The 20,922-nt window shown below is 37.8% G+C and overlaps 1 protein-coding gene across 10 annotated transcripts in view; it reads right to left on the bottom strand.

Annotated features, from left to right (window-relative positions):
* The window catches only part of ARPP21 (cAMP regulated phosphoprotein 21), a 265,503-nt gene that overhangs the window by 119,904 nt on the left and 124,677 nt on the right, over positions 1–20,922 (bottom strand). For all 10 annotated transcript variants that reach the window (XM_039524292.1, XM_039524293.1, XM_039524287.1 and 7 more), the window contains 5 exons: positions 20,088–20,177; positions 15,796–15,946; positions 14,364–14,442; positions 12,869–12,928; positions 11,781–11,921 (listed from right to left, as the gene is read on the bottom strand). In XM_039524292.1, coding sequence (XP_039380226.1) covers positions 11,781–11,921; positions 12,869–12,928; positions 14,364–14,442; positions 15,796–15,946; positions 20,088–20,177 — 521 coding nt within the window. The remainder of the gene's footprint in view (positions 1–11,780; positions 11,922–12,868; positions 12,929–14,363; positions 14,443–15,795; positions 15,947–20,087; positions 20,178–20,922) is intronic.

Below are 20,922 nucleotides of genomic sequence, written 5' to 3'. Positions count from 1 at the left end.
GTAATGGAAGCATGCAGCTATCTAAAGGTTACAGTCCTCAACTACAAGAGCATAAAATTAGGACCTGAAATCCATATTTAGGCACTTGGGAGCTGCAGTTCAACTGATTTTCAAAAATCAGACAGGTGCCTAAATATGGAGTTAATCTGGTTTTCTAAAATCTTAGTCTTAATGTCACATGGTGACAAATGGGGGATTTCTGTCCTCCTATAATGTAATTCATTTTATTAAGACTTAAAGCACTACACAGTTATACAACTTAACACACCACAAAGCCACTTAAAAAGGTGTTTAAAGTATCTGAAGGCCAATGACACATTATTAGACTATTTAACACTATGAGTCACCACATTTCTGGTATGGTGACACTTCAACAGCAAAAGTCATTACAACGCCTACCTTTGCCAGACATTACCATAAGGTTTTTGCTGATAGCTTCTACTCTCTAGTAAAGGAAAAGCCAATCCCAATGCTAACTTGTTAAAGGTAAGGACTGTATTTTTTTCTCAGAATCCAACCAGAACTCCTCTCTCTTCATATATTCTTTATTTACCATAAAAGTAATTAAGATATAAAAGCTAAAAAATGTATTTCTGTATTTGGTGTTACCCCATGATAGTTTACAAGGTGAATAATGTCATCATCATTAAAGGTAAATATTAGTGGATTCTAACAAATGGTGTTGATTTAGCCCACATGAAAGCCAAACCTCTCCAAGGTCCTTCTTCTGGAGATTTGTCCACAATGGCTTTACGTGGAGGGTGGGCTATGCCCCCTCTGCACCCCAACCAGCCTGTAGAGCTGGCCCTGGACTGCTGGTATTGAGGAATCAGCAAATAACCAGGGTCTATTCACGCAGAGGCCTTGTCCTGCCAAAGTTTTCACCCCATTACTTCATCTAGTCTGATCTCCTGTATGTCACAGGCCATTACAGTTCCCCTCATATTGAGCCCAATAACTTTTGTTTGGCTAAATCATATCTTCCATCAAGGCCTCCTTTCAGCCTCAAAGATATCAAAAGATGGAAAATCCATCAGTTCCCAAGTGAAGGAAAGTTACTCACTGAGCGTTTTGCCTGAGTAAAGACTTCAAGATTTGGCCCAATACAGTTAGGGCAAACCATTGACCTCTGGATTCAGTCTATGTGGGCCCCAGATACAGTGGAGTTTGTGCAGCTGTGCAAAAGGATTGCTGGATGAAATGCAGAGGATTCAGAGATTATAAAGCCAGAAAGGACCAGTCTGATAATCCAGTCTGACATCCTGCATAACAAAGGTCATAGAACATCCCTGAATTAATTCCCATTTGAACAACAACATAATTTTTAGAAAACATCCAATCCTGATTTAACAATTGCTAGTGATGAAGACTCCACCACAAACCTTGGTAAAAATGTTTGAATGGGTAATTACTTTCACTGTTAAAAATTTGCACCTTATTTCCAGTCCAAAATTTGTCTAGCTTCAACTTCCAGCCACTGGATCTTATTCTACCTTTCCACGCTGGACTGAAGAGTCCATTATTAAGTATTTGTTCCCCCATGTAGGTCCTTACAGACTCTGATCAAGCCACCTCTTAACTTTCTCTTTGTCATGCTACCTAGATTGAGTCTATCACTATAAAACATGTTTTCTAATCTTTTACTCATTCTCCTGTCTCTTGTCTGAACTCTCACCAATTTATCAATTGCCTTCATAAGTTGTGGACACCAGAACTGGACATGGTATTCCATCAGCAGTCACATCAGTGGCAAATACAGAGGTAATATGTCTTCCTTTTTCCTACTCAGTATTTTCCTGTTTATATATTCAAGGATTGCATTCGTTCTTTTGGCCACAGTGTCACACTGGGAGCTCACGTTCCACTGGTTATCCACCTTGACCCCCAAAGTCAATTTCCGAGTCACACCCTATATGCCATGGAACTTAGTTCTGTGCCCCTGTCAGCGCACAGCAGGAAGTGGGGTTTGGGAAGGACAGGCTGAAGAGGAGCAGCAACATTAGATCTGCTGCTCCATGGAGCCACCTTCCATTGGCTTGTGAATAACAAGGTTTCAGTATAAGTAGCTGCAAAGCGATTCTGCTGCCAGTGTGACCAGGCACTGGAGGAGGCAGGTAATGATTCCGCACCTGTAGAACACACCTTTCCCTCCCACCCTTCTGGATTGGATTTAACCCTTAATATTTTTACCTAGGTTGAACATTTTGTGCAGCTTCAATTTAGTTCCAGCTAGTGGAGGCTCATTTGTGGTAGCACAGCTTATTACAAAATACATTAATATTCAATGTTAGGTATATGTCATACCTTATAAGCAGCTGAACATTAGGATGTTGCATAACCACAAATAAATACTTCAAATGACATTCCTTATCTAACTAATTAATTCAAGAATTAAACAGGAGAGACAAAAATTAATCAAAGATCTGAAATCCACCAATAATGGCAGCATACTTCCCAAAAGCTGACTGGCTAATGTGGAGACCATTAGTTCTCTAGAAATGCCCTGTACATGAAGATAAAAACAGTGTTACATAATAAATTCATGTGCTTAGTTCCACTTCAGGCCATGAATAATTTCTCCATCATTAGACAGGCATCAGAAGCCAATTCCCAAATACCCTTTGGCTTGGATAGTGGAGCTACCTGTTAGTAATCTAGCAACTTCCATGTGACAAACCTCCAAGTCTGCCATGTGAACACAGGAGCACCATTCCCCTTTGCCTATAGTGCAGAAGTAAGGATTGCTCAAAGGAAACATTTTTCTCATTCCTGGTGTATCACATCATAGAGATGCACCACGCATTCAGACTTCATAACTCCAGCACCAAAATAGAATGGAGGGGGATCCACGCACTGATTGAGGAACCCACTTTTGAAAATGGACTCCTGCATTTAAGGAAATACTCCATCCATTACTAAATCAGAGCGGGAAATGCAGAAGCCGTTTCGGACCTCCAGTTCTACAGCACAGTGACATGAAAGTGCAGCAGGATTTAAACTGGAAAAATGTCATTATCTGAGCTGGGATTTGGCTAACCACTACTTTTCCAGACACAGCTAAAAACTCTACTTTTACCGAGAATGCCACAATCTTTTTAATAACCACAAATAGTAATCATCGCAAGACTGAGGAGTTTGACTCATCCAAAAGACACCACGTCACAAGAAGGGCACCCCCTAACACTACACCAGGGCAGTGGTTAATTACTGATTCAAGGAAGAAAGAGAGTGTCCCATCTTCCAAGTTTGACCACGCATCTACGCAATTCCAAGTTCATGACAAGATTAAGCGGTGTGACTGCAAGGATTAACAACAGACTAATACAGTAGGTGTCTTTGATTAATGTTTAACTAATACTTCATTACAATATAAAACAGCTCTAAAATACATGTCCACCTCAATTACAAACAAATTACTTTAGATAAATTATATTAGACTGAAAATTAATAATGGAACCATTAGAAATGGTTCATTAACCCTAATGTCTCATTTATGGGAAAATTCTGTCCTTGGATGCATGCACATAGCTCTCACTGACTGGAATAAAAATTGCACATCCTAGGGCCAAATTTAGCTCAACAAACAGTTGACAAACCCTTTTTCTTTGTACGTCTTCCTTGCAAGAATGGATGCAAGACTGAAATAAGAGATAGTCTTGTGTGAAAAGCAGTCCAATTCAAATATCATTCAGTTAAAAAAAAAAAAGTCAAGAACAGTTTCAAGAAAAATGACATATGTAGTTTCTTCTCCTAAATTGTATTGTATGAAGGCTTCACATTACAGTATGTAACAGTATTCAGTCAGAAACAAGTAATGTAATAATGAAAGCTAATGCCTACAGTATAATACACAGTGTAGTGCTGAAATCCATGACATGTTTATTAGCTTAGTCTGTGCATTTTTAAGGAAATGGGCATTAGAGTTATTCGCCTCAGTTTCCCCATCTGTTAAATAAGGATAATGATACTGCTCCTCCTCTGTAAAGTGCTTCAAGCTTTTTGGATAAAGAGCACTAAATATTTTTATTATTGCTCAGGAGTCCCCTACTGAGACAAATTAGACTTACAAGTCAACTAATCGTCATACTTTTTAGCAAGTCCCTGATGACTGTACGGAAAATGTCTATGAAATAAAATCCATTTATTGCTTCAAAGCGACAGCATGAAGAAGACTCAATGTTGTAAACATTACATTTGTTGTCTTTATTGCTTTATTGATTTTTATTCTATTATTGTTAGGACCATAATATGAGTGCTTTATGTATTAATAAATATTAAAATAAAAAGGAATCATCTCAGCCAATGAGATAACGAGGATGCTATTATTTCTCAGATATGTCATTCCATTGCACTCTAGTTGTGGATGTCTGATAGGCATAATCACTGCACAGATATTCCTCAATACCAGTGTAGCATGTGAGTCCTAATTGGGCAACAATGACTGTTAGTCAGAATGCCGGGATTTGCTTTATCGCAGTATAATTATGTCTCAGTAATAAAATAGCAGTCAAAATATAGCCAAGACTGGAAAGAGAATTTCTTGCAATGGGAGACTTTGTATGAAACTAATATAAATTGGTTCATAGTTCCTTGAAGCTAAAAATCTTGGCCTACAGAACCTCACACACTACACAAAAAGAGAGAGAGAGAGAGAGATGTTTGCACGTATAGCCTCCTAGATCATGGGTCATATTACAGTGAGTCTAACTTCATGAGCTCACTGCCTTGATTGTGTTCTACTTACAATAGAGACAATATGATTTTTTTTAAAGATAGGTGCAACAAAAGAGTTTGCAGAGTTAATTGTGCTGTGTTCCAACAAAACAATGTTCGCGCCTTGTCACTGAGGTTCACTCATAACTAACAAGACATGAGCATTCCCTTACACAAATATAAGATTACAGAATATATACCTGGCTGAAAAAGAGCTGCAAACATTTTTGTTTGTGTCAACTTACATATAACCTCCCCGCCCCGCAAATGCATTCTTAAAGAAACAAAAATCAGTCAAGGGGAAAAAGCACATTTTGATGTGTACCCTGGAAGTCATAACTTGTGGCTACTGAGACTATAATGTAACCAATCCCACCATTTCGGTACAAAACTAGTATCTTTTAAATCCCAATATTCTTGGCATGCCTGGATGCAGGGGGAGGGAGGGGGGAGATGGCTATCTCCATTAAGAGCTAACCCATGTTGTTGAAATTGCCTGCTTTCACTGATTGTCATGTTATAGGGATGTCTTAAAGATTCTATACTATTTGCAAGAACCATATCACAATATGATATACAAAATAAAAAGAAACTCATGAAATATATACAGCAGGTGCTAATACTACTCCAAGTTTTGGATGTATACTGAAAACACCAAAAACCTTCCAATAGGGCTACTATAACATAGCATTTCTATAGCAGCAGAGTAAAATAATGTAGAGTAAAACAAAATATCAAAAGGCTGCTTTACTACAAGGGTTAGAAGGTATGCAACACTGGAAAGGGTTTACAAAATCATCATAAGTCTTAAAGTTCACAACATATGTACCCTTTGTTAAGCTCTCCAAATGCACAAGACACTTTCTAAACACAATCACTGTATTTTATTCACACCCTACATCCTGAATGCTGAGTAACTCTGCTGTATGTATGTGCAGGTATGTATGCAGCTATGTGTGTGCATCCGTAAAAACATATTTTTACACACCACATGTGAGGATATCCATGCGGCAAACTGCAAAGCCAAATTAAAATCTGTATTTATCAAGCACCTTTAAACACATCACCTGCATTTGCCCCACTTATCTATCTCCACTGAGATAATCAGTCTGAATATACAGACAGAGGTATGTAAAAGTACTGACAACAGCTGCAAGGCTCTCTTATCTATTTCTATTTTTTTTAAATGTGGCATGTACAGAATAAAGAGGTGGCATGTAGAGTTTTTGTTGGCACTCATTTGGAATGTCCTGCATGATACATTGCCTCCATTTCAAATGTATGCTTTTATCATGCTGCACTGTCATGTGTTCACATTACATTTTGGTATAGCTTTAGATAGATGATAGACTGACACAGATGACAGACAAATATAATACAATGGAGTCACTATAGCAATATCACAGTTAGAATAAGATATTTTCCACGCTAAGCAACATTGTGACCATCTCCATTTAACGTTCAGAAAAACTTCTGTTCTGCATAATATTTCTCACATGTACTACTTGTCCAGAAGATAGTTTTTTGGGAAAGTTTTTAGATTTTAATTGGACAGGCCAATTTAAACTTTTTTTTAAAATCCAGTCATAATTCAAAGCATTAATGTGGAGTATTAAAATGTTTTAATCCACTACTCCTTTACCTGAACTACTGCACAGGACTAGTTTTATCAAGTTTGGAGGCAAGAACATTTAGTTATAAGAGATGATCTCTCTATGCACATTAATATTTCCATGAGAAATTTGGCTAATTGACGTTCTTCTTTTACTTATTACAAAATAAATAAATAAATAAATAAATAAATATCCTTCTGCATTACAAAGACAGCTTTCAAAATGTCAGACGATAACTAGGGTCTAAACCTCCATTAGGGTACACTAGCTTGGACTTCAATGGAATGCTGCTGACCTCAGGAATACACAGCAGACCATTCAAATCCCAAAGAGAATTGGGTGCTAGGAATATATATTTGCCACTATAATAATAATAATAATAATTTTAAAAAAGCACAGGTTGCGCAGGCAGCAGCAGAATATTCACACAAGAAATCACGTTTTCTCCTGAACTCCCTCTATTGTAGCTGCTTTCCCCCTCCCCCGCAATGAAACTAGCAGCCTCCAGAGCTCCTCAAGTTCTTGCCCCTGAGGCAGGCACCTTCATAGAATGTCAGGGTTGGAAGGGCAGCAAAGAATCCTGTGGCACCTTATAGACTAACAGACGTTTTGCAGCATGAGCTTTCGTGGGTGAATACCCACTTCTTCGGATGCAAGTAGTGGAAATTTCCAGGGGCAGGTATATATAAGCAAGCAAGAAGCAAGCTAGAGATAACGAGGTTAGATCAATCAGGGAGGATGAGGCCCTGTTCTAGCAGTTGAGGTGTGAAAACCAAGGGAGGAGAAACTGGTTCTGTAATTGGCAAGCCATTCACAGTCTTTGTTTAATCCTGAGCTGATGGTGTCAAATTTGCAGATGAACTGGAGCTCAGCAGTTTCTCTTTGAAGTCTGGTTCTAAAGTTTTTTTGCTGCAGGATGGCCACCTTAAAATCTGCTATTGTGTGGCCTGGGAGGTTGAAGTGTTCTCCTACAGGTTTTTGTATATTGCCATTCCTAATGTCTGATTTGTGTCCATTTATCCTTGAAGGGACCTCAGGAGGTCATCTAGTCCAACCCCCTGTTCAAAGCAGGACCAATTCCCAACTAAAGCCTGACCTTAAAAATCTCTAAGGAAGGAGATTCCACCACCTCCCTGGGTAACCCATTCCAGTGCTTCACCATCCTCCTAGAGAAAAAGTTTTTCCTAATATCCAACCTAAACCTCTCCCACTGCAACTTGAGACCATTTCTCCTTGATCTGTTCATATACACTCTCTCTCTCTCTCTCTCTCTCTCTCTCACACACACACACACACACCCCTTACAGTGGGCCAGGTGATAAATTTATGCTTCAGAGGAAGGTAGAAAACTCCAGAGTGTACAAGTATGGAACAACCTTCTTAACCCCAAGCAATTGGTGGATGGTTTATGCCCATAAACACAAAGGTTTCTATCCCACTAAATCTCAACTGGTCCACTAAGAGGCAGAAGAGAGCGTGATATGATAGCATCCTCTATCAGAATGTTCACCCCACCGGTACATGCCGGTAGAATCCTCATTCCCCTCTTGTGGGGGACAGGCAGCAGCAGAATATTCACACAAACCCTCATTCAGCAAGGTGAGTAAGCAGTAGCACCTTCACCCACAGCAATGACTTTCCATCAAACCCACCCACCCACACTTACAAACACATGATAGGGGGCTCAAGCAAAAGATTTTTTTTAAAAAAGGTAATAGAATCTGTGAATTCTGGAAGTACTTATGACAAGCTTTCTTCCCTGTTCATTGTGTCAGGCTGTGATGCTTTGGGATTCAGAATGTGCTACCAAAGGAGCACGTGAAAAGAGGAAGAGGAAGCAGCACATTACTCCAGAGCTCCAGCTTCCTTTGAAGTGCATACATTTTGGACTTTCTGGCCTTCAGGTCAGGCCTTCTCTATCATATATGAACTTACATATGTAATATAGTCAACATTTATTTAGGTTTAAGCTACAATTAACATGAACCACAGTAAGCAATTTTTCCATCACTTTCAGAAATGCTTCTGTTCTGGATGCTTTACATTGGGTAGTTAATAGAGTCAGAAGGTTCCAAGAATTGAGTTCTGGTTCTGAGCCATGTAAAACTGTTCCCTCTGAGAACAATAGGTTTAACATATACAATATTGGAATCTTTAAAAATCCTGGACTCTGCAGAATTTATTACTATTGTGATCATTGTGGGTTATGCCAATGGAGTTTATGACTTTACTGAAACCTGGAATATGGAGCTTATGGCAACTACAAACGCTGAAGGCAATACTGGCGAAGCTTATAATTAGGGTCAATGGAAATCCCCATGGGTTGACTGTCCAGGCATTCAGTGACTATTACCAGCTGTAAATTACTTCTCCTCTGTGCTGACTCTGGCCAGTAAAAAGAGGGGACAATAAATGCTCTATCCAGTCCTCACCATCTTCCCACTCATTTATTCTGGGATGGGAGTAAGTGGACAGGTAGCCCTGATTATCCCTGTGCAGTCAGACCTCAGGTCAAGGTAGCCTTATGGAAGGATTCAAGGGTTGTTCTTACTCTCTTCTCTTGCTTGTTGATTGTGTAGCCCATTTAACAATCTAACCCAAAGGGTTTGATCCTGCTCCCATGAAAATCCTATGAGAAACTTCCAGTTGATAATGGCTACCTAGATGGCCAATAGGGACTTCCAATATCTATTTTATTAATTTATATCTTATACTATTTAAAAGAACATTTAACTGATTCAAAACCATCTCTCTCTTCATACAGCTAATCTGTGTAGCTGCTTGTTTGCTATTACTGTTAGTTTGTTTTAATGTTCAAAATTTGCAGTTTTTCTATTTAAAATACTTGTGGGAATACTATTCCTCTGCAATAACAAAAGTGATTTTAGTTTATATAAAGATCCCCCACTTTTTCATTATTTTTTAAAAATCAGACATTGTGTAATTCCTTCCTTCCCATACCACACAAACTAATCACGCATCCTGTTTCTCCTGAAAATAAAATCCCAGACTCTGTCAGAAAAAGAAATTTTAGATGTCTCCAGCATCTGGGAAATTAAAAAAAAAAAAGACATTTACAAAGCCTCATTTTAGAACTGTATCTTAAAATATTATAAATAATATACTACACGCTGCATGGTAGAATAATGTGTCTTTAAGGTTAGGCTATCCCCCTCCTTAAATAACTATGTAAAAGAACAAAAACAAAACAAAAAACATTCAGTTTTACTTAGTGCTAATGAAAGAAACTAGACTGTGACAATGCAGAAGGTGGGAAATTTCTGTTTCTCTGTGGAACAAGTACACTATGGACAGTAGCAGGACAAATTTTCCCACATGGTTCTATCTATGTGCCTTAACTATGACCTTCAGGGAGCACCTCCAGAGTAAAAAAGGGTACTTCAGTCTGAAAGACCATTCAGTTTTTGGTATCTCTGCTCAGCCTGCCAGCAAAGGTGCCAATTAGTGCCAGTTGCGACGCTGGCTTTGTAAACAATTTTCAATGATTCTCCTTGTCTCTCCCACTAGGCCATGAGCCACAATATCCAACATGAAATCACTCAGACTTTTCACCTAAGCTGTCATATAAACTTCAGACCACTGTTTGGAATTTAATTCCTGTTGAGAGTGTGCTTTGCAAGGTAATATAAAGCAGCTCTAGTGTCACTGGTCTGCAAGGTGCATGTCAAGGCAACCAATTGAGCCCACTGTCAGTGCTAGCCAGAAAGAGAACTATGCTGTGAGTGAGATTCTACCGCTCTTGTTGCACTGAGGAGTTGATGCATATGTGAGAAGAAAAGGACAACTGGAAACAAATAGGAAAAATAAAACCAATGAAAATGTAAGGTTTTTTAGGGGCTGCTCCAAATTTTTCTTAATTGAATGAGAGTAGTGGTATGCTGGATCTCTCTCTCCTCTGACTCCCGTACATACACATGAACATATGCCCCACAACACACATGTGTGCACACACAAAAATGCAGGTAAGCTGGAAAAGGAGATCTTATATGAGAGTGAGGGTGCTAAAATCAGACCCTGAGAAGCCTGTAGTACATGAATAGTGTGCTATGAAAAAAAGTGATTATGAGGAAATGCTGTCTAGCAAAGATCTACATAAATTGTAATTTTGTTATTTCTTATTCTCTGCAGCTAAATCTGTGTAAGTTTCCTTTACCCCAGGGGTGGGCAAACTATGGCCCATGGGCCGCATCCAGCCTGACAGCCGTTTTAGTCCGGTCTTCAAGCTCCCTCTGGAGAGTGAGATCTGGGGGTAGCCCCACTCCAGCGGTCCAGCCAGGGAGCAGGGTCAGGGGCCGCTCTGTGCAGCTCCTGGAAGCAGCGGTATATCCCCACTCCGGCTTATGTGCATAGGGGCAGCCAGGGGGCTCTGCTCTGCACTCTGCCCCCACCCCAAGCGCCGCCACCGCAGCTCCCATTGGCCAGGAACTGCGGCCAATGGGAGCTGTGGGGGCAGAATGCAGAGCCGCCTGGATGCACCTCTGCATAGGAGCCGGGGGGGGGGGACATGCCACTGCTTCTGGGAGCTGCTTAAGGTAAGCTTCGCCCAGAGCCTGCACCCCTAAAATCACCCGCCACCACTCCAGCCCCCTGCCCCAGCCCTGATCCCCCTCCCGCCCTCCAAACCCCTCGGTCCCAGCCCAGAGCCCCCTCCTGCACCCGCCTCATCCCTAGCCCTACCCCAGAGCCCGCACCCCCAGTCAGAGCCCTCACCCCCACCCGTACCCCAACACCAATTTTGAGAGCATTCATGGCCCACCATACAATTTCCATGCCTAGATGTGGCCTTTGGGCCAAAAAGTTTGCCCACCCCGCTTTACCCACTGACTATCTAAGTCTAATGGATATTTTTAATTTCATAGGGACCAGAGTTTTCACAGCCCCATTACAGATTTATAATCCAGAGTGAATGATGATAAAAAAGGTTTAAAGTTAGAAGAAGGGGGGAAAGCTATAATCTGTGAAAAAAATGAATGGTAGCACAGGAGAAAAAATCTGCTGCAAAACAAACAACTCAGCAGGCAGGAGTGGAAACTGCAAAAAAGAAGAAATGGGAAAGAGGGAATAGGATATCTTCCCAGCATCTTTGGGTTATTTAAAAGTACCTGTACTTCATAACCTGCACAGCTCCGGGCAATGTGTTAAGCAATAAATTGCTTTCTATAGCTATGTGGTGGTGTTAGAGGGTCAGCAAAACATTCCACTCCAGAGGCACTATATAAATTTCTTGACTGGAAACAACCGGATTGACTCATTTCTACATCTTTCAAATCCTCATACAATCTTCCAAGGACAGATGTAACGACACTCTACACCAGAATGAATGATAAAATAATGCACAGCGTTACAAAAATGGAATTTTGAAACACCATGTAGCCAGGATGCAAACTGACCCTTATGAAAGGGAAATAGGAAAAGCACAAGGCTAGTACTTACATTCTAGTATTGCTGGTCTTGTTGATAATTACAGATTTTCCAGTTTGATCTACATTGTGATCCATTCCAAAATAAGCTGCCACTCTGTGCACTAACATCCTCTGATATGATGACATCTGAGGGAACTTTTTATAGTGATTACTGAAAGAAAATATCACACTGATCAGTTACGTGATCATCTCTAAGATATAATATAACAATACCTTTTAAAACTTGATGTAACTATTTTTTCCTCTGTACGTTTATACAGCATATATATATATGCTGCAGGCAAGCAGACAATCAACTACAGTGGCTGGTTTTCAGAAAGTGCTGGATATATTTATAAGCAATAATAAAACTGGTACTTTTACATGCTAAATTAAGGTAATCAAATCTCATATTTCACGGCATCAGCTGACCGCTGCAGGGGTCAGGTAGGACTCACTTGTCATACAAACTTTAGCCCTATATAGAATTTTGCACAAATGGCTAAGAACATCATGAAAGTTTTATGCCTTCCTCCAAAGCAGCAGATACTGGGTAATGTTCAAGGGGCTATTCTAGTACAACAAATCTTCTTACTTCTCTCTATTTTAAAATGTCTATTTTTCCCCTCAAAAGTCAATCTGTTTGTTTTTAAACCAAGTTGCAATCTATAATTTTATTATAAAATGTAGAATATGTGAGAGCAAAACAGGGTTTTGTATCCCTTCAAACAAAAGCTTAACTTTATTTTTTACCACATTAAAGATACCTTAGCGCACAGAGCAAATTGCATGACATAATATTTGATTATATATCCCCCTCAAGAAATACGTGCTTTATATCCTATGCAATGAAAGCTTTACAATTATTTTTGGGCATAACTGGAACCAGCTGGAAGTCATTAGAGAACGATAATAAAAATGAAAAATCTGGCTTTTTGTTACACCTACTGCAGTGGCTCCTCCTGACAGCTATTAGAGATGAATTTAGGGCCTGATTTTGCAAGATACTAACCTCCAGCACAGTGTCTCATAAAAATATAGCACTTACATATGCTTTATGCAAAAGATATATGTGGCATGCAAATATGATCAACTAACCAAATACTGAAATTAACTTACTTGTTGTCACTAATAAAATCTATAATTTCCTGTTCCATTTTTAAGAGTATCATTCTGTCCCTGTAAAAACAAACAACAATTTGAAGAGTCAGCTACCAAAACCATTTTTAGATACTTTTATGATACTTCCAAAACAAATTATGGAAGTTTCCCTTTATTTAAAAACAATGTAAATATTTTAGTTAAAACGCCGACCTCCCTTGCGTTGATGCAGCTGGGGAAAGAATCCAGTCTCCCCCTCTCCCCATCCATACCAGAGCAAGGTAAGATATGGACTTAACTCCCTTCGGCATTAGGGCTCAGCCTGGCAGCATTCGCAGCCTCAAAGGACTGCATTCAGGTGGCTTGTGGAGTGGTTGAATAATGTTGGTATTTCTTTTTGGAATAAAAGTAAGCTGTAGAGGTAGTTGAAAAACTTCCATCACACATTTTTTGATGGAAAATTGGATTTGACTAAATTCAATTTGTTATAGAAAGTGTGCACTTTCTGTGGAAAATTTCAACTTTTTGTCTAAAAATCTAACACCCCAAATTCAAAATAACTGCCTTTCCTGGTGCACCACTGTGCCTCAGCAAGAAGGGAGACCATGATGCATCATGGGACATGTAGTCTGACCAGGGAAGTCATTGGGAATGGGGACATGAGGCACCCAACAACACCTTCCATGAGGAACTGCTGCAGCATTGCCAAATCCAAATTTTCTGTTTTAAACTGCAAGTTTTTGGGTTTTGATCTTTCACTGAAAAGTTAAAATTTTCCACAAATACACCCCCCACACACACATTTACTTAACAGCACTAGTAAGAAACCTTACAGAGTGCATTGCTCTCAAGCTCCTTTGAGCTAGTACAGCTTGTACAGGTTGGACAATTCAGAGACTTTTTGCTTTGAAGGCTAGAAATGTGCCCTTTAATACAAAACGTGAATTCATGCATTTTGAAATCCCATGGATTTTTAAGCCCCTCTGCGGATGGGTATTTACCTAATTATTTCTTGATGTCCAGTAAGTGGAAGATGAAACTGTGCACACTGAACAGTTTCAGTTGAAAAGAATATGTAAAACATAATATATAAAAAATCCTGGTAGAAACTTTTTTATATATTTAGGATGAAATTCTATATTAAGATGAGTTTGCAGTTCCAAATGAAGACTATGGGTGTAGTGAGGCTAGAAGTTGGCACTCACAATATGATATGAGTTGCAAATACCTCCAATCACATAGGTTATAATAGACTAGTGCTAAGAGTCTTTAGATGGAGCTGTGCAGCGGGGAAGATAAGCACAGTGACCAAATTTCAGGAAAAATAATTAAACAATGGGAAACTGAAAAACCTAGGCAGTCGAAATTTATTGTTTTATGGCTTCTTGCTCAGTTAAGATGCTTCCATTATTTCTTTTCCAACAGCATTCTCTAGAACTAAAATTATAAGATGCTTAATTGATATGATTTCTAGGACTATACTAGGAGTTAACAACATGCTGGAGCTACTTACCTGGGATTATTCTTTAATGTGTTCACCAGAAATTCATGCAAATCTATGCCTGTTGAATCGGTATATTCTTGGCTGCAATCTGAAAAACAAAAAACAAACAACTGCTTCATTTCAAAAGTTAAAGTTAAGCCAATTTCTGCAAAGCAGACTTGGTTTTCCAGACAGCAACCTAAAGAATATATTAGAAAGAATAATGTACATACAGGTTATTTACTTATGTGACAATCTACCCCACAAAACAGCATGAGGAAATCTGTCTTTTCCCTGCATTGTACTAATAAGTGCCAGCATCGAAGCAAACAAAGTTTTGTCCTTTCTAGAATTACAGGAAATATATAATGTTACCCAAATTCCTTCCAACGTTCCCTCTCCTACTGCTGAATATCCAGTACTGTCCATAAATACATCTTTGTCTAATTTAATATGTTCAATATATAAAGTGATATGCCATGCCACTGGGATTTCAAAATCTTTAACAGACTGGAATCCAGTGATGTCTAAAAGTGGGTAGATGACAATAGCACGTGACAGTATTTGGAATTAATTTACGGTATAGCTTATTGTGTCTTACTCAAAAGTAAGGGCAGATCCTCAGCTGGTCTGAATCACCAGCTTCAGTAAAGTCAATGGAGCTATGACAATTCATACCAGCTGAGGATCTGCCCCTGAGTAGGCAATGCTTATCCTTAAGAGACTACAGTGGAGTTTAGTAACGTGGTATAATTATAGGTATAAAAATAATTATAGTTAGAGTCACTTTATGCATACCTGCTGTAGTAAGGCATAATTATAATATATGATGGATAATTCACTAGTGTATTACAGTACACGGACCTTGAGTTAAGGTTAAGGGCCACGTGTGGATTTCCCAATAATGTTAATGAGAGATTCATCTGTGGGCCAAAAGCAAAATATAAGACTAAGTGTTTTGTGTCACTGGTAACAAGTTGTACAATATACTATGATTAACAGGTATGGAGTTGTACTCTTTCATAGAATATTTTATGTAAATATTATTATAATCATATACATATATACAAACATTATACACACAAACAGAACAAACACCTCTCACACAAAATCTCTGCTATCCTCTGTTAGGGGTTCTATTCCGAATACACACACATTATATATATATGTATATTTTATATATATATATATATATATATATCTCAAAACCCCATCATTTATATGAAAAAAAACCCTTTTTCTTACCCATATAAATTTCATGTTCCACATTCCCTCTTTTGGATAAATGCATTCCTACTTTATGTGTATTTATAAGACAGACAAACAGACAGAGAATTCACATATGCATACAGGTATAATACATATATACCCCCAGGTATATACATTCATATGCATGTCCAAGAATTTCTAGATGTGACCATAATAAATAATTGAAAAAGGATTCAAATATTTTGAAGTTCACCTTTCGATAACATTCTAGTCTTGGATTTTTCACAGTTTTTATCTTTTTCTTTGTTTTTATCCTTCTCTTTTTCTTTCTCAGAGTCATCTTTACTAGATTTATCTTCTTCTTGTAGACTGGGGAAGCTCGAAAGCTGTAGTTGTATTGATTCCTGTTGAAAAAAATATAATAATTTAGGGCCAGATTCAGTAAAATTTACATGGATTCCAATCTGAAGAGATTTGCATTAGGGAGTGCACAGCTAGAAAACTTGAAGCCAGATATAATTTTTTTCCTATTGGGTAAAATTAAATCTTATTGGGAGAATAATGCATTCTTTGGCCCAAATTCTGCCCTCAGATATGTGTGTGTGCTGCTCCCACTGAAGTCAGAATTTCTTCCTTAATATATGCAAACTAAGACCTCTGAGTTTACAAATATTAAAGGTACATTATTCTCCACTTTCAGTAATTAAACTTTTCTCTCAATAATTATAACACTGAAAGTACATTCTTATATGTGTTCTTCTTCTAATAAACCATTCTATATCTAGAGAGAGATTGCAAATGCTAGATAAAGACCAAAATAATTTCCACAGAAATTTTTTGTGCAAATTCATATAAAAAGTGTTATGCACACATATGGTGCTATATAAGTTAAACTCACTTTTCAGGCCCTGAGAATAAGAGAACGCCAATAAGTGATCATATGCATTGCGGAAAACTGAGTTCAGCTATCAGGTTTATCACGTTAAAAAAAAAATCTGGAAACATGGCCCTTAGCAAAAGGTTAAAAAAAAAAAAAAGAGTACTGCAGTTTTCAGTACAGTGGGTGTGCTAACTGAATTTCTTCAGTGCATCAGAAATCCATGTCCTAAAGATTTTGACATTTCAAAGATTGCAAATTCCTTTGAAACTGCACTTGTTAGAAAACTGGGAATTCATGGTGTTTGGCCTTTTTTGTTTTGCTTTTGAGAAATCATTATTCTCCACTTACATTGGATATTTTAGACACCAGTAAAAAACGAGTTGCTATTTGATGAAATACATAAACAGTTCTGTGATAAACTTCAAAAGAATGGAATCTGACTACAAGAAGGAAAAGAAAGTATGGCTAAGTATTCACACTGTTTTGAAGAAAAATGAATGAACAAAATCAGATATTTACGTTTTGTAAAAATACATGCTTGCATCAAACTGTGGCAAAATCAGCAGCATTAAAAGTGCCTTTAACACATTGGGGCCTATATAATTGGTAAGCTACAGCTGCATCATTGATGATGTCCAAATTAACAATTATTTAAAAATAGCCTGATCGCTAGCAAATTCCCTTCTATCATAAATTTTCATAGATTGCTGATGTACAGAAAAACAAATCTCATTACAATATTTTAACCTAAAGGGTATTTTTCAGAAGCAGAACATTAGTAACTCAAATGATGCCTGCAATAACTATTACAAATCTTAGAGTTATTAAAAAGAACCACTAAAAATCAGACACCAAAACAAGCGTAAGACAAAAATCCTAGCAAAACTAGCTATTGGTGTCACAGTAAGATAGGAAGTCAAAATTGCCTCTGCTGAATCGGTGTCTTATTCTTTTCATGAAGCTGAAATGTGGTACAGAAGACTTGAGATGCAAAGCACTGTAAAAATGGAAGCAAAACCCTGTGCAAAAAAATATTAACCAAGGTTTATTTTCTCAATCTCTATTTTTGTTACCATAATGCAGAAATGTTAGCAGAATGCTGTACTGAATATAGAAAGAGAATGGGAACTCTCAACCATATGAAATAAGGATATGCAGGAGAATATCCGCTAACTGCTAAGTTGCACTTAATGGACTAAAGTATGTTCTCCTTTCACTTGCTTAGGAAAAACTGCAGGTAAATGTTTTGTTCTGATGACAGGACTTTGTATGAATCAGTGCCACAAGATCCTTCAGAACAACTTCAGGTTCCCTGGGCTATCTAATGCTGGGTGATTCTGTCATTAGTTCTTCAAAACAGAGGAAAAGTATGGAACTGGCATCCTCCGCACTTTAATCCTGAACTATTAAAATGGCTATTAAGATGCACCTATTTTGACGAGAAGAGAAAAATGACAGACTTTACATGTAGCATAAACACACATGTAAACATACAGTATCTACTTTGTGTTACACATATACGATTCTGCGTATAATATTTGGTTGCTCTTGAAGAAACACACAAAAGGGCTGCACAGTCGTGAAAGCAATCTATTATTTTTTTTGTTATATTTATTTTTATTGATTTTTCTCAATAGTAAAATACAACGTTAATAAGTACATTGATACAAGGTAAGTATAGTGAATAACAAAAGAAGTGTTCAAGTTGCAATAATACACTGATAAGTCAATAGTATAACATTAGAGGCAACATTCCTTTTAAGTAAGGACATAGTGAATCATCAGGTAAGCGTTCAAGATCAAGTAATACAGGTAACAAGATTTTTCCTACACAGGAAAATGAAGGCAAATTTCAAATATCAATACAAACATCAGGGTTGCAGTACAATCCATACTCTGTAGTTCTGGCAATGTACCGTACATTCTCTGGTAATCAAAACCCTGTGCTTTGTAAACCGCGAAGATAAACTAATAAAAATGTAATTCAAAATAAACTCAAAATATGCTTCTTTCTCCTTTAAAGTAAAAGTAAACCATTTCAAATGGCACAACATTTCCAGTATCCTTCAGCCAGTCCAAGGAGGAGAGTGCAGGTCTAGCTTTCTATTGCAAAGCTAATCTGCATTAGTAAGCAAAAGGCCAATATAAGAGCAAAGCATAGTTTCTATCTACTCGAGAATTCAAAACCAATTGTCTTTACACGAGACAGATGTTGGGAGACCAGGGGTACTTTAACTCCTGTGATCTTTTCAGTATAGTCAAAGAATTCTTCCCAGTAACTGGTCAGACCGGGGTAGGACCAGAGGATGTGTGCAAGTGACCCCTCCTCTGTCTGGCATCAGGGTGCGGTTTGGGAGAAGTATTTTATCCCAAAACCTGCCTGCCTCTATGGAGTTAAACATATGTCCTCTGCAGTACATTATCAACTACCATGCGATGTTTAATACAATCTCTTATATTTATATTTATTATTCTCCTTTTCATTCTCCATTAAACAATAGAAAACACAAATAAAATGCAGAACAAAAGCCACACATTTTTGAATAATGCAAGTTAAGCTAAAAGCATAGGGTTTTTTAAATATATACCTACAACTATAAAATAACCTGTCAATTTCCCTACTGCATAATCATCATTGTAAAGCAGTGAACACTTGGAGAAGTTCAGCTGCTAAACAATATCTGGTTTTTGGTCTTTCAAAAAATAAATATAAATGAATGAATGAATAAATAAATCAATAAAAATCCTCTCCACACTTATGAGCATAAGGGGAGAGTTCAATTTGTTTCATTTCAAGTCAATAGAGGAAAGTCAAAGAAAGTACACTTAAAAGTGATTGTTTGTTTTGTTCTGAGCTCACAAAAGTCATTTTCTCAATCTCTTTCTCTCTATGGCTAATCTCATTTGCCAATAAAACAACTGAATCTTCAAGTACCAATGCTGGCAGCTTTTCAGGGTTTTTTTATTATTATTTAAAAAAAATCTTGTTTGCCTGGTCAAGTGAAAATGACGACGACAGTTTTTGATGGTTTTGGTTTTTGGGTTTTTTGGTTTTTTGCAAGCGAGCCTAGAACTGTTTTCCAGAATCTGAATCTGCTGGATCGAATTGCCAAGATGTTTTGGTCCAAAAGGTGTTTCTTTGGAATAAATGGAATACAAAATGGAATCCTACTCAGTATAATGCACCCTCTCTTCTCTGCCAATGTATTTATAGAGAGTCAAATATCTGTGTAGTATTATGAAGTGCATACTGGGGGACTGATACATAATGGATCTCAGCTGAACTAGAAACCAGAATGTATTTAGAACTGTATCTGGTGTAGCCTCAAAAGAGATAGCCTTAGAGAAAAGAACAATTCTATCTTTTATTTATTTTTAATTTTAATCTGAATTCTTTTGAATTCTTTTCCATTTGTTGAAATTTTCAGGGGGTCTGGAAAAAAAAGCAAACAACACCCTGTGACATACTGTAAGACTACTTCAATATTTCAAAACAAAGTATACGCTAAGCCAGATAACTTCATAAAATCGTGTGCATTGTCTGATGTAATTTTTTTTTTTTTGCTTTCCCCAAAAATATTGTTAAAAGCCCAATTAAGTAACATGATCATGCAAGTGAAAGTGGAAGTCAACCATGCAACTAACGGCCATGATTTCAGATGTACCTGATTATCATGAAGACCTTCTGCTCCCAGTCGAGGGGATGATTCTTCGCACACAGCAAGACTCCGGACCAGTTTCCCCTTAGCTCCTGACTGAATAAGATAGAAAGAAAACAAAACAAAGGAAACTACTGCTGACCCCAAATCTGCACATGTGCCAATCATCCCAATGAATTTCAAATAGTCAGGTACTTGTCCAGCAAAACTACAGCAGTTTCTGTCCAGCAAGTCATTTGACACATGGGTTTGGCTTTTAAATGCTTTTGCTACACTTTACTTCAACTGAAAATCATAAAAGCAAAAAACAAAAAAAATCTGGTAACGTAGTCAAAGTAACAACTCTATTTCCTGTAACCAACAGCAACAGAGCTGAACAGTGACAAATTTTAAAAGTTGTATTGATCTACCCTTGGAAAACGTTGTTAAAAAAAAAAAAAAGAACAGCGAGTGAGCTAGCAGATTTCACACTAACTAGCTGCCTTCCTCGTACTCAATCTTTTTAATCCCTACAGCTTTGGAAACTTGATTACTCCACTTAAATAAAATTCAAACAAAACATTAATTACAAAAGAAAAATGACCCGAGATTTTTCTTCCCCAGTTGCACACACAAACACATACACGGATCACACATACAAGTACATGGCAAGCCCAATAACCAATGTATGATTGCTAAATAAAGGGAAGATTGACACTTAATATCTTGTGAAACTCCTCTGCTTTTGTGCCACATGATTATGAAGAAAAACTGAAGATAAAAGCTCATTGTTGTATATGAAAACAGCCACCTGAATGGAACTTTTTATCACCTTGTCAGCTCAGCATGCAATGTGAAACCT

This window comes from Mauremys reevesii, linkage group 2 (assembly GCF_016161935.1).
Source record: "Mauremys reevesii isolate NIE-2019 linkage group 2, ASM1616193v1, whole genome shotgun sequence".
In the NCBI taxonomy this organism is placed as follows: Eukaryota; Metazoa; Chordata; order Testudines; family Geoemydidae; genus Mauremys; species Mauremys reevesii.
Note: the sequence above shows the minus strand (reverse complement) of the source record. Positions and strands in the feature narration are given on the sequence as shown.